General features: G+C 36.9%; 1 protein-coding gene across 9 annotated transcripts; it reads left to right on the top strand.

The window, feature by feature from the left end:
• The first annotated feature begins 4700 nt into the window (after positions 1–4700).
• Positions 4701–16465, top strand: LOC132607155 (probable 3-deoxy-D-manno-octulosonic acid transferase, mitochondrial). Of its 9 annotated transcripts, none has more exons than XM_060320998.1 (14): positions 4701–5083; positions 5527–5620; positions 6647–6689; positions 7144–7266; positions 7493–7612; positions 7703–7781; positions 8027–8143; positions 9037–9134; positions 10097–10187; positions 12248–12367; positions 12550–12620; positions 13603–14064; positions 14817–14928; positions 15302–16465. In XM_060320998.1, exons 1-12 carry the CDS (start codon positions 4885–4887, stop codon positions 13789–13791), a joined length of 1344 nt encoding a protein of 447 aa, XP_060176981.1. In that variant the 5' UTR covers positions 4701–4884; the 3' UTR covers positions 13792–14064; positions 14817–14928; positions 15302–16465. The 9 variants fall into 9 exon arrangements, with proteins under 9 accessions (XP_060176981.1, XP_060176983.1, XP_060176980.1 ...); XM_060321000.1 differs by having other exon boundaries at positions 15289–16465; XM_060321002.1 differs by having other exon boundaries at positions 4702–5083; positions 13603–13777; positions 15289–16465.
• The last annotated feature ends 1734 nt before the right edge of the window (positions 16466–18199 follow it).

The raw sequence follows: 18199 nt of genomic DNA, 5'->3' as shown, positions 1-18199 counted from the left end.
TTTCTCTTCTTTAAATTTTCTCTAAGCGTACCTTTATCATTTTCTGAATTTATTGTCATTATTTAAATGTCCTATTTTTTTTTTTTTTTTTTTTTTGCAATTGTCTCCTACTTCTTCACGTGGACTCCACTTTTTTTTTTTTTTTTTTAACAATTAACTATTATAGAAGAGTGGGATGACGATCAAACCCACTCTTCTATAATATTATAAATTTGTACTTTGAAAAGCAAACTTTAAACAGCCATCGATATGGACTAGGCTTGTTAGGCCGACCCAGCCTAACTCGTAATTTGATAGGGTTGGGCTTAGACTTTTGAAGCCCATTTAAGAATAATGATTTTTAGCCCGACTTGAGTAAGCCCGCTCATCTGTGCGCTTTCGCGAGGCTGGATTGGGCCGGCCCGTGGGCCAAATAAAAAAAATAATCAAAAAAGAAAAGAAAGTATGGTACCAAAAATAACAAGAGAAGCCCAAAACCAAAATCTACTTAAATCTTCATAAAACGTCCAAACACGTGTTACAACTCGAAAGTGGTTGCACGGTTTTTCTCAAACTGGTAATATTTTTTATGTGCATTTAAATATTATTAGTTCTTAAAATTTAGTTGTTCATTACTAATATTTAACTAATTAACACTGCATATAAATTATAAATGCGGATGCAAATGAAGATATTAAGTCAACATTGTCACAAGCAGATTTATATGTGCTCGATGAAGATGATATGTTGGTGTTGGTTACACTACAAAGGCCACATGCATATTCTTTTTAGGAGTTATGTTTTACTTTTAATGGATGAAATATTGTCATTTTTATATTTTATTGAGATCTATTGAAACAGAGTAAGATTAATATTTCTTTTTAGCTAGTTGTATTGCTCGTCATTAACTGTTTAATTTGTTTAGTAATATATCTATTTGAATCAAGTGATATCAATTATTAATATGTTAACAATGTCAAGAGTAATTCAATTTTGTAGAAGCTTTATGTCCAACAAGATTGTTTCCTTGTGCGCGTGTCCCAAGATATTTGCATAGAATGGTAGAGATTTCAGATTGAAGCCATGTTACAACTAATACTATTATGAGAATTATTTTGTTTGTGAAATTGAGACTTGGTTAGCAAGTACTAACACCATGTAAAATTGTCTTGTAAATATTTATGCTAGCATTTTTAAATTAGAATTTTAACTAAAAGAATTACAAAAAATATTTTTCTTAAAAAAGGTGGGCTTACCCGCAGCCCACATAGTGATATGTTGGTGTCACGACCCAAATATCATAGTTGTGATGGCACCCACACTAACCCCCTGGTAGGCATACCATCCCATTATTCCAATTTCTTAATCGAATACGCATCAACATAAATATCAAGAACAATCATTAATAAGTCTAAGTCATAACTTAAATATTGAAAATGCTGAAAATTCTAAGTCATAATACATCCCTCAAGAACTAAAGTCACAATACAAGAACAACTATCCAAATATGTCTATGAATAATACATAGTCTGAAATGTAAGGGAACAAAGTCTAATGAAATGAGCAATAGACAACATCAAGATAGACTCCAGGTCTGCAGACAGGTAGCTCACCCTCAGAATCTCTGCAGAAATAGCCTTAAGGCTAGAAGCGGGGTCTCGAAAAGGATCCTGCCTCAAACTCTGCACTCAAAAAAAGCGCAGTAAGAGTAGTATCAGTATACACATGTATCGGTAAGCATCATAGGCCGACTAAGATTAGTTAATGTATACGAAAACACATAATCAACAAGTCAACAGATAGCCAAATAATAACCAACAAGAGTCACAAATATCACAAAGTCAAGTCAAACCTAAGGTTAAGCTCCTACACCACAAATCTGCCAAGTTCTCGAAAATTCCTCAAGTAACCATAACACGAACATAGCCAACAATCCACTAAATTTGATGTATAATATGAGAATGAGATATGCAATGCAAATGAAATGGATGACGTGCAATGCAATGACCAATAACTCAAACATGTACACACATGCTACCGATAGAATCTCGACGTTTCAATAGTCATGACTCACGGGGGACCCGCGAAGTCCATGTACCGTCACTGTACCGCCTGACTTTACCGCCAGACTGTGACCTTACCGCTATTCGTCCGTATAGACTCAGATCGATAGCAATATCAATAAACTTTTATCTTTCTCTTTCTTTCTTTTCAAAATTTCCATCAAATTAATCCACAATTCCTTCATCAACTGTTTTTCCACAACATTTCCATCATGTATAAATGAATGTATGCAAGAATGAGAAATCAGTGCAATCAATCCCAATGAATATACTATGGAGGTCACAAAGCACCATAAACCAATAAATTCTTTCATAAATAGTTAGTTGTCATGGAAACGTATCAATATCGAATCTCAATTACTACACGAGTATAACACATCCCACAACTCCAAATCACGTAATCAAATACACCATACGTTAATCAATGCACAAATAACGGCAACGAACCCACATAATCAGAAACTATACCCACCTAATTGGATATCCATCCCAACATCATGTCTGAAGACATATCATGCTTTCCTCCTCAATACTACGCAATCATATACGAATCACTAATCAAAGTCTAACCAGAGTAAGTCATAACCTACCTCAATGCCGAGCACGAGCCTCGAACTGTCAGACTTGGGCCTTCCCCTCCCGGAGTGCTTCCAAGCGCTCGAAGTCTATCAATGTCACGTTCTACATTAGATTATAAATCCAACGGTATAAATATCACTATACTTTAGAAAATCCCAAAATAAACCTAAAGGTGACCAAGGCTTTACAAGGGTAAAACAAGAATTTATAGGTTGGAAAAGGTCAATCTGAAGTTTAATAGGTCTAATTACTCATAAACAACACCAATTGTTTTCCAATTTGCCCTAATTTCATCAATAGAAGAACCCCTAATTTAGGTAAGAACCCTAATTTCCATAACTTTGATTCTTGAAATAAAGGAAAATTCAAGCCTAGAAGCTAATCACTCCATGATTAGATAGTTAGAATCTGTAATTTAACCAATGGAAACCAAAAAGAGGTTTACAGTCAATAACTTAGGGTTCATAAACCCATTCCCCCCAATAGTTCACTTATGAAACTAATCATTGAATCTAAACTTGAACCATAATAAAAACATGAGATAAATCAAAGGAACTTACCCCAAGGTGATTTCTCCCACAAGCTCTTTGGAATCGCCCACAATACCCTCTAGGTTAGGAATTTAGTGAACGGGGAGAAATGATTCGAAATTGGGAATAAAAGGAAGTTTCTATTTCAGCAATTTCTGCATCTGCGGACACCTTGTCTGCTGATGCGGACTAGCTTAGGCGAAGAGGGCTCCGCCTCTGCAGAACCACTTAAACACGTCACCTCTCTCGTCTGCGAGCCAAGTCCCGTGTGGGCGGACCCGCAGAAGCAAACCCACTCCCGTCAGAGTGGGACATCAGAAAATCAATAAGTTCTGGTTTTCACCAAGCGCAACCTAAAATCTCGACATTCATCCGAGACTTCTCGGATACAAACCAAACATGCAGACACAAGTAAAAACGCGCTATTAACTCAACCGCGGCCTTAAAATTCCAAACAGAGGTCAGTTTGACTTGGTCAACCCTAAAGACAAGTTTCCAACAAAGAACCCAAAACGCTCCCGAGTGCCCCGGGAGCCGAACCAATCACCCCACCAATTCATAATTGACCCTCCGGACCTCACGGAATCGACGGAATTTCGAAAAAGGTCCGTTTACTAGAAAATCAACTATTAGTCAAAAGCTTTCACTTAAAGGTTCCAATTTTCTCAAATCTTACTAAAACTCGCCCGATAATCTCGGGAATGGGGTCGAAGGAGTAAAATAATCAAAACGAGCATAATGACTGAACGGGTCGTTACAGTTTTAAAGCCCATTAAATTGATGGGCCCAGCTTGGACCGTCAAATTTCAAAGTCGGTATGTGGGCTAAGTTTGGATGAGCAAGGCCAGTCTATTTTGACAACTCTAGACATAATATATCTCTCTAAAGTAGCGAGTTTAAAGGATCTAAACTTATAAAATTTATGAACTTTGACTATAATTTAAAAGTCAGTCCTCATATAGGCTATATGTGTACTTACCACCTAAACCCGATCCACAAAAATAGTTCTTTTCCCCTTCCATAGTTCCAGTTTGTATTTTCTTTTTTTCCCTCTTCATTTCTCATTTTTTCTAACGAATCTAACATATAACAATATTATTCGCAGTTTAACAATATAACTGTCTAACACAACTCACTCTAAGCACGAAGAATAATAATAGGGAAAATGGGGAGGGGGAGAGGTGAGCTAATTGACAAAAGTTACAGGTCGGGCTCGTTTGGCACAGGGATAATGATAAGGACAAGGATAAATAATCTCAAGGATTATATTTGAGATGAATTTATCTCATGTTTGATTGGGATAAAATGGTAGTATAACTACTTCCGAGATTAGTTATTCCGAAATTATAGTAAACTAATCCCAAAATTATAGTGCTATTTTATTCCTATCAGAAGATGGACTAACTAATCTGAGGATAAGTTATCCAAATAACTTGTTTCCAACCAAACGGCCAGTATAACACTGCTTTGAAACCTGTTCTGTTTAAAATATCGTGAGTTTAAAGTGGCTAGACTTAAACCATTTATAAAATTTGACTATATCTTAAATATTGGTCCTCAAATTTAGCTATATGTGCATTTCCCACCTAAACCCAACCCCCAAAATTAGTAGTAGTAGCCATTTTCCCCTTCCATTTTGTATTTTCTCCTTTCCCTCTCCCTCACAATATATTCACACAGTTTAATTAAAAGTATCAACACTGATGTAGCAACGAAGAAAAAGAATTGGGAAAATGTCTAGGGAAAGAGGTGAAGTGATTTACAAGATTTACAGAGCCCTAACTTATGGCCTATCGCCGTTGATTCATCTTCATCTACGGTGGCGCAAATTCCGAGGCCTCGAACATCCTCTTCGCTGGCGCGAGCGTCTCGGAATTCCTTCTCAGCCTCGGCCACGTGGCACTCTCTTCTGGTTCCACGCTGTCTCCCTTGGTCCACTCTCCTTCTCCCTTTCAACTTTTTTACTTAACAATTCGTATCTATTTACTTACACGTGTACTAATAGCTTGATTGGATATGTTTCATATGTATTATATTCATCGCTACATAACTACAGGATTAAGTATATTATGATACAATAAAAATTTTAAGTACTAATTAAAAACAAACATCGTAACAATACAAGACAATAATCAATAAGTAACAACCATCCGAACAAACTCTAATTCTTACTCTAGTTAATGTATGTTCATGATAATTGTAATTTATTCAATTCTGTATCCTGCAATTTTTGGTCTTTTTTTTTCTTCTTCATATTTCCAACTAATTTGCTAAATTTGTTGATCTATAGTATTATTTGTTTCCTTTTTCGTCCTAATTTGAAATTGTTATTGTTTTTTTTTTTTTTTAATTTGTTTGCTGAAATGTGGAATTAGGTGAAGGACTGTGCGCGATTCCCGTGATCAAATGCTGTGTAGAAAGGAGGCCTGATGTAACTGTTTTGATGACGACAACCACCACATCGGCATTGTGAGTCTCGATTTGAAATCAAAGTATATAATACTACTATCTTATTTTATTTTATTTTGTTTTGATCCTCCATTATTTCGTTAAGTGTTTGGTGATAACAAATTTTGTGATGCGATAATGGCCACACAAATTAACATTTTGCAATTATAGTTTAGTTTTCTTTTGCATAAAATGGAAGGTATAGTGGGAAATTCATAGAAAGAGGTTGTCCTGTGATTATGGGGGGAAAATAAACAAGACATCCTTGATGTAAAAATGTAGTTTAGTGTCTTACTTGTTGAGTGATTGCTTGTCTTTTTAACTGCCTTTAGGAAGGAAAACCTGGTTATCTGCAGATAAAGTCTTTTACTTTTATCATGGTTATCTGTTTTTAGCATTTTTAAAAATATTCATTTTTTTTTTTTTTTTTTTATGATCGAGAAATCCCTCTGAGGCCTACCCTTAGGACCAACTATAATGTTCGAAACTTGGAGATGATGGGCCCTCCTTCTACCCTTCTAAACTTAAATACCAGGTTGTAGTTCGCATGGCGCAGGACTCGAATCTGTGACCTAAGTCACAAGTCGCTCAACCTTTATCACTTGAGTAAGCCATGGGGCGACAAGGAAAAAGGTCAGTATTTTGAAGCTTGCATTTTTTCAGAAGAAAAGAAAGACTTCTTTGGGAGTGCCTTTATGTTGTTCAAGATTCCTTTTAGTATCAGAAGACAAGTTATGTTCAAGATTCCTTTTAGTGCTCAAGAGAAATAGAAGGCATATCTAACTTATTGGATCAAAACAATGTGAACAGAATCAACTACTTAATGATGAGCAACAGAAGATATGTCTTAGATCAGTTAATGCAAATACAAAATAATGTGCTTTCCAGTATGCTGTTTACTTTAACTTGTTTACTGATATGGGTTTTCCAATTTGGTCATTTAACAACTTCTGCCAGATTCATGTGGGCGTTATTTTCACTTCTCTTTTCATGTTCTAGTGAAAAGCCAGTTCAATATTTAGTACCTAAATTATTGTTTTCTTACAGCGAGGTAATAAAGCACCAGCTTCCAAAAAATGTCATTTATCAGGTACTTGTTCCATTTCCATAAGACTGATGCACAACTTACATTTTGCTTGATAGATATCAATAAGTTGAGTTATCTGACAGGACACCAACTTCCCTTTTAAGCATGCTATTCCAATTTTGACTTTTACAAGCGAAATCTAAAAACAGAAAATCACACCCTAGGATTTTCTTCCATGTTGTTAGCTTTGTTTCTGCCTTCCTTTTTATGACCAGACTGGCTGAATCTCCCCCCCCCCCCCCCCCCCCCCCCCCCTTTTTTTTTCAGAATTCCCGTGATGTTATTTTTGTGCTCAAATGTTTCTTCTTTCTGACCTGCCTATTTCCACATATAAAACTGAATTACTTTTTGATCAAAAATTACTACTAGCAATTACTTTCTATAAGTGGCTTTCTTACCAAAGTTAGAAGATAGAGAAGGAGCGTCTCTAACATGTCTTTTGTTACAAATTTACCAGTTTTCTCCAGTTGACACTCCTGCCGCCATTGACAGTTTCCTTCGTTATTGGAAACCTAGTGCGATCATGTTGATAGAAAGTGAGCTCTGGCCAAACCTGATTATAGGCGCTGCAAAAAATAGGGTAAGTATACATCTTATCATTATCTATTTCTCTCTTAAGGATTTAATGTTAATTTTATTTAATTTTTACTTGAAAGACACTATTTCATTTAACCTTTGTTATTGTCCAGAGTCCAGACACCCTGTTCCATGGTTTAGCATTCCTTTTCTTTTAATTCTCATTGTATTCACTTGTATGTTACTGTATTATGTTTGTTCTACTTACACTCATCCATTATGCTATTCAGATTGCACTTGCATTGCTTAATGCTCGAATATCTGCAAAATCTTATGACAGTTGGTCTCAGCCATTTATTATTCCTCTGACATCGTTAATGCTCTCTAAATTCTTGCTGATTCTTCCACTGGTATGTATCTCATATATTTTCATTCAAGTGTTTGGAATTATTTTAAAGACATCATCTTACCTTTAAGCTCCTGCTCTTATTTCTATACAGAGCACTACCCAGGCAATTCGCTTGCAACTGCTGCAGTGTCCACCCTTCATCATAAATTTTTGTGGTGACCTAAAGTATGGTATGGCCAAACTAAAAAGACTTATTAGCTTACATGATACAATAGAAATACTAGCACTCTTAATAAATTCATCTATATAATCCTGTAGTTTAGAGTGCTTCGTTGTTCTTGTTATTGCCTTAGAAATACACAGATTACTTCTTTGTTTTCAGGTTCAGAAGTATTTGTTACATCTACCACTGCTTACCAAAGAGCAGGCATTAATTGTACCCTAGTTCTCACTTTCTTGTTCTTTTGCCCTTTAGCTGTAGGGAACATTGACACAGATGAAGGGGATCAGAGAGCTCTGAAAGAGTTGCAGCTACAACTTACGAACAGAAAAGTTTGGATGGCATCTTCTATTCATAAGGGTGAAGAAAAAGGTAATTTACATGCTATATAATGGCTCGCCATGTATTAACGACTTTCCATGGAGATGAAGAAATGAAAAGAATGCCAAGGCAAGGGTACTAGATGAGAGGGTCATAAACCCCCCTTTTTGAGTTTTTTATATTATTTTACAGTAGTCTGAGCTTGGGTTCATGCAGGCACATGCGCGAACAAACTGTATTGTGTATATGTGTTTCTTTTTAATCCCTTACTTCCAATTTCTCTAATTTGTTCAAGAGAGGTTAAGAGGAGACTGGACCCTGAACTCAAACTCTTCATTATGACTTCTATTTGGTTGAAGAGTGTAGGACTGAGTGAAGAGAAAACTTCCGAAGCATTAGTGATTGGAAAAAAATGATAACTCGTAGATCATTTGTTTTGATATAGGGAAGCAGTGCCTGTCCCTCTCAGATGTATATATGGGTGTAGATACCTACCAAGTCGATTGATTCTGTGCCAAGTCTGTTGGTCATACAATCACTATTCAAGTAAAAAAAAAAAAAAGTGGTGCAGCTTGACCTTGATTTCCCACTTCAGTTAACAAAGTTTAAGGACATCTGCTCTTTGTTTCTTTTCAATTTAACAATGAGCATACGTTTCCGTTTTAACTTATTTTAAAAAAGGAACTTTGTTCTACTTCTCTATTTTTCTCTAAAAAGATGCATGGAGTGATGGTGTGAGTTATGTTAATCAGTGTTTGTCTAAGTGGAAAGAGGAAGGGAAAGGGAAAAGGAAGAGGGGTTTCCCATATGACGCAAGTAACCTTCTGCTTGGGATATAGCAGAAAAGCTGTGAATAGAGTGTACCTCATGGTCTAATGACTTATGAATATGACTAGAAGTTGCTTTGTGCTGCTGATTGAATTTGTGACAACATTGATATGCAGTCATGTTGGGAGTACACAATGCACTAAAGCAAATACATCCGGATATCATTACCATCATTGTGCCTCGGCATCCTCAGCATGGAGAACAAATTGCTTTGGTATGATTCGTTCCAGCTTATTAGAATTTATTTACTATTCATAATCCATCTCTGTCCTTCTCAAATTGCCCTAATTTCTCTCTCTTGAAATTTAACTTGACCTTATCATTAAGTTATATTAACCATGATCACGCTCAAGTGCCTTTTCTAACTGCCTAGTGAACTCTTGAATGATCTTGATCTTTTCTTTAAGCTTGTACTCATCCTCATTCTCATGTCCACCCAGTGGGCTGTGGAGGAAAGAGTTGGATGGGTTCCTGATACCGCATTATAGTTCAAGAGCAAGAAATTTGTCAAGTGAACATAGACTTGAAAACACCCATATTCTGTTAGTTAAATTGAGAAAAGCATCGTTTTGATCTTAAACCAAAAGATTTAGAGGGATCATGATGGACCAAGACTTGGATAGGGAGGATAAGTCCTTCTTACCCATCCCAACTTGCTAATAAGGAAGTCCATCACCCAACAGGTTCGAATTAGACTAGGAAAGCTGATTTTTATACTCTTTGAGATGGATGGCTAAGGAAAGGCTTGTCAGATTTCTGTAGCTTTTTCCATTTTTAGGAAATAGTTAAATTGAAACTTCTGTGGTCACTCATTGGAACTGAGAACGGAAGGATAGTTGTTGGTCATACAGATAGTAGAAAAAATTCCATCAAGATCAGGCAATTTGCAGTCCACATTTAATCTCAAAAATGTCTCCACAGAACCCACAAGACTAGGTCCCCTCAAGTGCAGTGAAGCCCATTAAGGTACTGACATACATTTAAAGCCTACCAGAGGCAGGACTTGCAACCTGTTTACATTCATAATGAATCTTCCATTTCACCACTTTCTTGTCATTAAAAATGTCCTAATCCGTGGATTGATGTCAAAGAGGCCTTTATATCATTACACAGAGCTTGTATATTACTTCCTCTATCAAGGCTGGATTTATGTTATGTCTTCCTCAACTTATGCAGGAATTGGAGAAAGATGGAGTAAGGGTAGCATTACGATCGCGTCATGATAAGCTCATGCCAGGGACAAACATATATGTGGTTGACACATTAGGTTAACCTCTTTTGGCTTTATGATAATTCCTCAAGCTAGCTGACTCAGATTTTCTGTTTAGATCTGTTTGTCTTAGCTTTACCATCCCATTTCCTTTAAAAAAAGTTAGTGAGGTAATTTGTTTTCCCGAATCCCGTAGGTGAAATAGTCAAATGGTTTCCATCACACATTTTCTGTGAACTCTAACAAACTAAGAATAACTAAAGAGAAAAGCAGAAAGAATTTCGAGCTTGTTGCTAATAAGCTTTGTTCTAGTGCTTCCTAGTATGACTAGGGTGCAAATGTGCAATGCATCCAATTAGTGATCTCCTCGCTCTCGTTGAAATGTTTACATTACATGGACCCACGTACTTCAACAAGGTAAAAATAGCTAGAAATTTCAGTTTTATCTGGCTAATTTTACTTGTGTTTCGCCTATTGAGAAGATCCAGCTTGCACATGAGAAGCAGGTTGAAAATCTAACCCCAAAGGATCTACACCTTCATAAGAACTGAAACTTATTTGTCGAGCCACAATCCAACAACAACAACAACAACAAACCCAGTATAATCCCACCATGTGGGGTCTGGGGAGGGTAGAGTGTACGCAGACCTAACCCCCACCTTGAAAGGTAGGGCGGCTGTTTCCGAAAGACCCTCGGCTCAAGAGAGGAAAGCAAGATAAAAGGTCAGATAAGGACAAGCATATCGAAAACAAGATGAAAACAAGGAATAACAAAAGAGAGAAAGTCATGGTAGAACAGTACGGAAAGAAAGAAGCATTAACTACTATAACTAAATAAGATAATCAAAGTACAACGGCCCCACAAACATAAGCAGCAATAAAATGCAGAAATCAAATGGCAATAAACAAATGAGCAGAACTACAACTACTATGGTGGAAGGATAAGTCACCTAGCCTTCTATCCTAATCTGAGTCCTCCACAACCTCCTATCTAAGGTCATGTCCTCGGTGAGCTGAAACTGTGTCATATCCTGTCTAATCACCTCTCCCCAATACTTCTTCGGCCTCCCTTTGCCTCTCCTGAAACCGTCCATAGCCAGCCTCTCACACCTCCGCACTGGGGCATCTGTGTCTCTCCTCTTCACATGCCCAAACCACCTCAGCCTCGCTTCCCGCATCTTGTCCTCCACCGATGCCACTCCCACCTTGTTTCGGATATCTTCATTCCTAATTCTATCCCTCCTAGTATGCCTACACATCCACCGCAGCATTCGCATTTCCGCGACTTTCATCTTCTGAACATGAGATTTTTTGACTGGCCAACACTCCACCCCGTACAATAAAGTCGGTCTAACCACCACTTTGTAAAACTTGCCTTTAAGTTTTAGTGGCACTTTCTTATCACACAGCACTCCGGAAGCGAGCCACAATCCACTTCATATAATAATTTCCTTATATGTAAATTTTAGATATTCGCCTATAGAAGCTACTCCCTCCGTCCATGTTTACTTGTCCATGTTTGACTTGGCACACTTCTTGAGAAGAAATAAATAGAATGGTAATTTTACTATATCACCCCTAATTATTATAAGTTATCTAAATGTTCGGAAAGGAATAGTACTTAATAATAAAGGATAAATGGATATATAATGGGAAATTATCTCTTGGTTTTCCAAACTGGACAAGTAAAAGTGGACATCTATTTTTAGTATAGTGGACTGATACAACTCAGAAATTTAACAAGTAAATTGGGGTAAGTGATAGAATGCTCCTAAAGAGTAAATGTAGGAATTACTCTTGAACAGAGATTCAATAAGCTTCGAGAGTATGAGGGAGATGGAGATATAGAAAGGGAGAAGATATATTGATTCATATGACATAGAATGAATTACAATTGCAGTTGGCATCAGATTATAAGCCACTGAGTTTAGGCCGGAAAAGCTATTAGCACAGTTGTCAACTAACTTCCGGAAGCATGTGCCTGTCACGTGCGTTTATTTCTAACTAATCCCCCAACTAACTAACTAACTGCTTTCTTGATTAACTAATTGCCAGCTAATACAGTCAAATTGGGAAAGAATACAATGAGCATTGATATTCTTATATATGCTCTGCAGGAGAATTACAACAGTTTTACAGACTAACACCAATAGCTGTGATTGGAGGTTCATTTCTACCAGGTTCAGCTGGTCATAATATTTCAGAAGCCGCTGCAGCAGGCTGTGCAATTTTGACTGGTCAATTCGGTTCCCATCTTTTAAATAGAACTTGAATACAATCTGCAGCTAGTCTGGGATCAAGGCTTCTTTCCTTTGTTTCTTTGGAGTGCCTGGTTAAGTTGTAGTAAAATTTCAAGTTTGATTCTCATCTGGTGCACAACGTATATTTATATCAGTTTTTCTATTGGTTCAATTATCAGGTCCTTATATCGGGCATTTCTCTCATATGGCAACAGAGATGCAACGGTTGAATCCTTTGTCAGTATTACAGGTCTGGATACTTACTTTGATCTATACACACTCAGCTGACGTGCACTGGGCATTCAGGAATGTGTTCATAATGTGTTTTAGATGCTTCTTATTGGAAGGGAAGGATGGCATGAATATTTTAGGAAGGGGTAGTTCAAAAATGTACAAAAGACTCTTTTATTTATGTAGTCAAATTTCAAGGTCAATTTTGAGAGGATTCCTAGCATGTTGCATTCACAAAACCTAAATTCGAGAAAGGCAGTTAACTAACCTGTTTTGTAGAAAAAGGAAGACTTACGTAGTCAAAAAAATGAGAAGGTGGAACAGCAACATAACGCTTAACATTTATGAATTTGAGAATGAAAGTATCTTGTTCAATAGCTCTTATTGAATGGCAGAAAATGAAATAAGAAAATAAAGCTAGTCAAGACTTCTTATAATCAACGACCTCTAAGTCAGTAGGCTTTGACTGCAAATTTTTTATTTCGTTAGGTCCCTGTCTTTCTCCTAAAATGTGCATCCAATGTACTGGAGCTAACTATCTGTTGTACGAATTTGCTTCTTCTGGGTGCCTTTAATGAAACTTCTTACTTCATGAAAAGAAAAAAAGGTCAATAGCCTTTGACTGACAAAAGCTTCAAGAACCAGGTTGTTATCTTCTGCAGAAATTCTGAGTGCTTTTGTTAGCACAGTAACAGTGAAGTATCCATATGAAGTGTGTGAGATATGTAAATTGGTACTGTACCTTTTAATTTTCAACAGTACAATCTTTACTAGAAAGAGAATCCCAACTACAGTGTTCATATAAATTGGTTCTGATGAACCTACAGCAGGAGGGACTAACATTTCAGATTTTAATTTAGCTGTAGAAGCATATGTCTGAAGGGCTGAAAGTACTGTTATCACAAAGGCATCAGCATATTGAAGTGTTTAATGTGGTTTACTTTGTATATGATTTTTTATCTCCCTCGTAGAGATCTTATCGGACTCCTTTGCCCTGGCAGGTTTCTGGACACATTCTTGTCAAAGCTCTCAGCAACCTTCTCAGTGATGTAAAACTTTTGGAAGCACGTCAAGAAGCTGCTAAACAAGCTTATCATGCTCTGTCTTGTGGGATTACTGAAAACGTTTGGAGCCTTCTAGACTTCCACGTTTTTCGGATTGCACTGGCAAACCAAGGTTTGATGCTGTGAACCCCTTTCATCAGCTCATCCTATCCATGATTGGACTATGTCATGCTAAAAAAAGGCCTTCAGTCTTCACGGTTCCTACATCAAAATCAGGGTATCTTGAACAGGGAAGAAAATCTCATGTAAAGAACATAAATAATGTTTCCTCCTTTTCCTGGATACCAGTTTCTGTTTTGTTAATTTTCATTAATGTGATGAGAAATGTCTCGGCTCAATGGATGCTAGACTAAGCCATAGAATACCTCATTGGATATCTGGTTGTCACCTATATATCAGGTTCTCTCCTTCTCTCCTGTTAATTTTCATTAATGCGATGACTGATGAAAAATGCCCTCAGCTCATTGCATGCTAGACTCGGTCATGCAATACCTCATTAGATATCTGGTCGTCCTCTTTTAACTCCTCAGCTGTAAGCTTGTTTGCCTGAGATTTCTGCAGGGGCTACTGTAATGCAATTTTTGTATCTTCTTTTTATTTGACCGATAGTACTTCATCTCCTGCTTTGCAGCACAATTGTCCATATTCCATTTGTTGTTTAGCTGTACGCGTTTGTTCAAGACTAACCCCTATAAAAGACAAACTTCATCCCAAGTCCATGAAGTGTGTTTTCTTGCGATACTTCCATCTCAAAAAAGCTACAAATATTGTGATCCTGCTACAAAAAGATATTTTATATCAGATGTAACCTTTTCTAGGCTTCTCGACGTTTTTCACCTAACTCCCTCAACCAAACATCAATTCCCATGGTTGTCCCACTTCAATGCTTCCTACCCTAATGCATTGTCCTCCTTTTGGTGCAAGCTTCCAACATGGTCTAGTATTGTGAAGTGTGTGCAAACACGTTCATGACCAATGCCTAACTTTCCACACACATTAGCATGTAAGAGTTCAGAGTTTGGCACGTGTGCATGCACTAAGGATCTGAGGCATTACACATTTGCATGGCAGTAAATTAAAGGGCGATTTGAATTTCCCTCAGCTTCTTTTGAAAGTTCGCGGCAGTTAAATATATTTTTTTGCTTTCTCAGATTGTCCTTAGTGAGATTTGCCTCCCAAGATGCTTTATAAGCAAAGAGCAGTCTTAAGAGGACAAGGGTTTTTCAGGGGAGGCCTCGAAAGGAAGTGTATCACAAGTATCAGGTAAGTTAAAGATTTAAACATTGGTTTACAGATGCATTTATTACATTACTAGTTGTTATTTTGGTAGTTTCAGGTGACACCTTTCTTACACCGTTTGATTAAGATTTTTTTTTTGCATAACTCAACAGAGAACAACTTTGTTTGGTTTGGAAGTCAAACCTATTTTTGACAAGCGACACAAAGATCTTCCAAAAATGAAGTATCCCTGGTTTAGGGATCATCAGTACTTCTAATGTTCTTTATAGTATATTATCACTATTAAATGCCATAATCTAGTGAGAAAAGGATCTAATTGACTTCTTCAGAATTCAGTGATAGAGTCCCATGAAATGTTGTTTGATTGATGTTGTCGCCTAACAGTTAATGCATGTAGGAGGAGCAGCAGAAACTCTTCCCCTGTGAGATTGCTCAAAGCTTGAAATGAAGAACATGATAATCTGAATGACGTACATTTGCACTTCTGTGGATTGAACGAGAATTTCATGGCTGCTATGACCAGTACTTACAAATCTCTTGCATCTCTGGGCTAATTTGCTGATTAAAATTGTCTACACGTTACATGGTTTCTCCACTACTGCCTACAGTTTGTTCCTTAACAAGCATGTTTCTGCCACGTGCAGCTTTCTCCTTTCTGAGCTTCACAATGTTGCTGACCTGAAATTGTTTCAGCTTTTATTGGGTTTCATATAAGCAACTTTCATCAGAGCTCTATTCTGGGGATCACTGCCTAGAATGTTGATGGTGGTTTTTTTGTTTTTTTGGCAATTAACTGTCAAAACTTTATTAATTACCAAGTACTTCGTTACATATCCAGAGCAAACTACCAATCTGCTCATCTAATCAGCATCCTACATACCAAAGAAGACACAAAAATCTAAGAACCAAGTAAACACTATAACTCACTAACAAATTCAAAGTGCGTCCTATTCTCCCTTACTGTAGTACATAGTGTGGTCTGTATGCTATGCACCAGTTTGGCTTTGTCTTTGCTGTTATTGAACACTCTTTTCTTTCGCCCCATAGTTCATAGATCACAGTTGCAAAGCTCGCCTTGGAGCTTTAGTTTTGCTAGCTCTTTGCACCCACCCCTTGGAGCTTTAGTTGATGGTGGTTTTGGTAACAGGTAGAAGCGACCTTAGTAGACAAAACGTCCAGAAGTTTGTTCAGCTAACAATTTCTTACAGTTATCGCGCACTATGACTGGGCATGAACAATGACTACCGGAATTCTGTGCAATGATAGTTCACTTTCACTAGGAATGCTGAGAAGTAGTGTTACAAATATTATTCGTGGAAGAGTAGCATTTTTTCATGGATGTTGATTTTTGGTGCTTCCTCAGTGGCAAAAGAGTTTGATGTTAGTGTGCTTTTTGTAAGTTGCAATATCTTTGTTCTGATCCTTATTTTCACATTATTGAGATTCGTTACCACATAAGCCTGTGAAAGTGGTGATTCGTGATTATGCTATTGCTCGTCTAACTACACATTAAAGTGCATATGTTTTAAACCGTATTTTCAGTGGAAGGCATGGTCAACCAGATGTTTTGCCCTACGTCTGTTTTAAGTACATTGGATTAGGAGAACTCCTGAGTGGGAATATCCAACTACTATAAAATATATACAAGTTCAACATACAAATTGCAGATAAATCAACAGAACGGCTGTTTCTTTTGCATGTCATTACTTGTTATTGTGATAAAATATATACAAGTTCAACATACAAATTGCAGATAAATCAACAGAACGGCTGTTTCTTTGCATGTCATTACTAGTTATTGTGCTTAAAGTGAGCCTATGTTATAGCCCCTAAGAATATATTTTGGTAAAAGTCCCATTATAATCTCTTTATATTGCCAATATGAACACTTCCATCAAACTTGAATGTATGAAAGTGATATTGACAAAGCAAAACACAGATTCTGTTATAACTCAGACGTGCAACGGTATGCTAAGCTCACATCCATCTGACCTCACATTTCTACCTATCCTAGCTATAGCTGAATTTTGTCTTGTAATTTATTACCTTGGGCCCTTGTGAAATAAGTGATGTCTGTCTGGCTCTTTCTGTTTCTAGACATAACAAGACTCTATTTTACTTTAGCCCAAATCGTAAATTGGTTTCGTCCAAATTCTCTAGAGAGCAGAGGAATGAAGAGAAAGAAAGTCATAATCAAGAAAGTGTCAAGGTAGAAAGATTGTTCATTTCTTTGTTTGGTTTTGTAGGAAAATAAAAATATCCTCGTTCTTCCCATTTAGAAATGTGGAATTGAACCCAATGGAGTGTCACCTTTCTCTCCCCTTTTTAAACCATCTAGTATTTGATTCACTGGATCGACTAATCTAGATTTGCATCTTATATGGTCCACTTAAGGAAGCCTCGACCAAAATTTCTCCATCTCTAGAACTTGAAGACGAGACCTTGGTTAAGAATAAAAAGATTTCATTTGTTCCATCATATTCCTTGGTAATCTCTTTCATCTCCTATTCAAACCAAACTATGGAGAGAAGAAAAAAAAAATCCGCCCTTTTCTTCTAACCATAATCTGTCAAAAGTACATACATGAGTCACCTAAATGGTATAGTTAAATGAATTAAAATAACATCTTGTTGCTATAGATCCTAACCAATAAACTATGTATATTCAGTACAAACAAGTGTCCTAATGCTTAAATAAAAATTATTGAATGCATGTTATGTGTAAGTATAGGGTTATTTTTATATGCCCGTCTTTTGTAGCCCCCTAGTGGGCAGTGGCCACCACCTATATAAAAGAATGGCATAATATGAAATGACCAAAATCCAAAAAGATACGACAGTCCCCACTACAATTTTTCTAGTAATACGTACGACAAACTTTAGATATACGTGTCTGACCTAACTATCTTTGATTTGCATTTTGGGATATTTGCTGGTAGTGACACAGTGGCGGGTCAGAATTTTTATTTAGGGGTTCAAAATTTTTGAAAGGTAAATACACGAAGAAATTAGGGGCTTCAACATCTACTATGAATACATAATAAAATAATTTTAATTTTAAAAATACACTGTAATTTTTCGCCGAGGAGGTTCGGATGAACCCCTTGAGCTAACGTGGCTCCGCCCCTGGTGACATCCCATAGTTGACGTTGAACTTGTATGAATAAGCAAAACAAAAATCACATGGACAACTTAAGTGGTCGAAACAACATTTGGATGAAGAGGTAAAATCAAAATGGTGATCCACACGGTAGTCTATTAGCTTGCATTAGTCATTTGCACCAGACTAGTATACT

This window comes from Lycium barbarum, chromosome 8, assembly GCF_019175385.1.
Source record: "Lycium barbarum isolate Lr01 chromosome 8, ASM1917538v2, whole genome shotgun sequence".
Lineage (NCBI taxonomy): Eukaryota > Viridiplantae > Streptophyta > Magnoliopsida > Solanales > Solanaceae > Lycium > Lycium barbarum.
The sequence above is the reverse complement of the archived record's forward strand: the minus strand, read 5'-3'. Positions and strand labels throughout refer to the sequence as shown.